The 1,277-nt window shown below is 47.3% G+C and overlaps 1 protein-coding gene across 1 annotated transcript in view; it reads left to right on the top strand.

The window, feature by feature from the left end:
* Positions 1-812, top strand: part of LOC107299797 (ranBP-type and C3HC4-type zinc finger-containing protein 1) — a gene marked incomplete at its 3' end in the record, with an annotated part of 17,626 nt that extends 16,814 nt beyond the window's left edge. The window contains exon 10 of the mRNA XM_029286873.1: positions 669-812. Coding sequence (XP_029142706.1) covers positions 669-812 — 144 coding nt within the window. The remainder of the gene's footprint in view (positions 1-668) is intronic.
* Positions 813-1,277: the final 465 nt, after the last annotated feature.

The following is a 1,277-nucleotide window of genomic DNA, read 5'->3' as shown; positions in this document are numbered from 1 at the left end:
ATCTATCTATCTATCTATCTATCTATCTATCTATCTATCTATCTATCTATCTATCTATCTATCTATCTATCTATCTCTAATCTGTCTCCGTCTCTCCATCCCTTCCTCCCTCCATCCTTCTATCCTAACCTTAGCCCTATCATCTCTCTCAATCATCTCTGTCTATCAATATATCTATCTAATCTCTATCGTCTATCTATATTATCTCTTTCTCTCTTTCACCCACATTTATTATTTTTTATAAACAACTCAAGGCAGCAACTATTCCTAATAGTCCTCCCTCCTCCCATTTTCCCAACAACAAACCTGTGAGGTGGGTTGGGCTGAGAGAGAGAAACTGGTTCAAAGTCACCCAGCCAGCCTTCATGCCTAAGGCGGGACTAGAACTCACCGTCTCCTGGGGATTGGCCCAAAGTCACCCAGCCAGCTTTCATGTCTAAAATGGGACTAGAACGTACTGTCTCCTGGTGATTGGCCCAAAGTCACCCAGCCAGCTTTCATGCCTAAGGCGGGACTAGAACTCACAGTCTCCCAGTTTGTAGCCTGGTGCCTTAACCACTAAACCAAACTAGGACTCTTATCAGCCCTTTCCTCTCCCTCCTGGTGCCAGGAGGAAGAGGCGGGCAGATGGTCTGGCTTGTTTTGGGCAGCTCTGCTCCCTTTTTCAGAGACTGGTGAGGAATGAGGAGGCCATGTACTGCCCCAGCTGCAGGATCATTGTGCAGAAGAAGGATGGCTGCGACTGGATCCGTTGCACCGTCTGCCACACGGAGATTTGCTGGGTGACCAAAGGACCACGCTGGGGACCAGCTGTACGTATTGACGGAGGGCAGAAAGGAGGGCGCCCCAGGCACCATCCTGCCTTTGGGAATAATTAGGAGGCATCCTAAATACTGCAGAGGGTTAGATTAGATCAGGATTTCTCAATCTTAGCAACTTTAAGACTTGTGGACTTCAACTCCCAGAATCCCCCAGCCAGCTGGCACTGAAAAATATCCCAGACACTGATATTACAGCAGGGGGTCCTCAAACCTGGCCACTTTAAGGCTTGTGGACTTCAATTCCCAGAATTCCCCAGCCGGTTAGGCCAGCTGGGGGATTCTGGGAGTTGAAGTCCAGTTGTTTTAGTTGCCAAAGTTGAAAAAATCATTCTGGCTGGAGGATTCTGGGAGTTGAAGTCCAGTTGTTTTAGTTGCCAAAGTTGAAAAATCATTCTGGCTGGGGGATTCTGGGAGTTGAAGTCCAATTGTTTTAGTTGCCAAAGTTGAAAAAACCAT

The sequence above is a fragment of the Protobothrops mucrosquamatus genome, unplaced genomic scaffold (genome assembly GCF_001527695.2).
Source record: "Protobothrops mucrosquamatus isolate PMUCROS unplaced genomic scaffold, P.Mucros_1.0 scaffold5493, whole genome shotgun sequence".
Taxonomy (NCBI): domain Eukaryota; kingdom Metazoa; phylum Chordata; class Lepidosauria; order Squamata; family Viperidae; genus Protobothrops; species Protobothrops mucrosquamatus.
The sequence above is the reverse complement of the archived record's forward strand: the minus strand, read 5'-3'. Positions and strand labels throughout refer to the sequence as shown.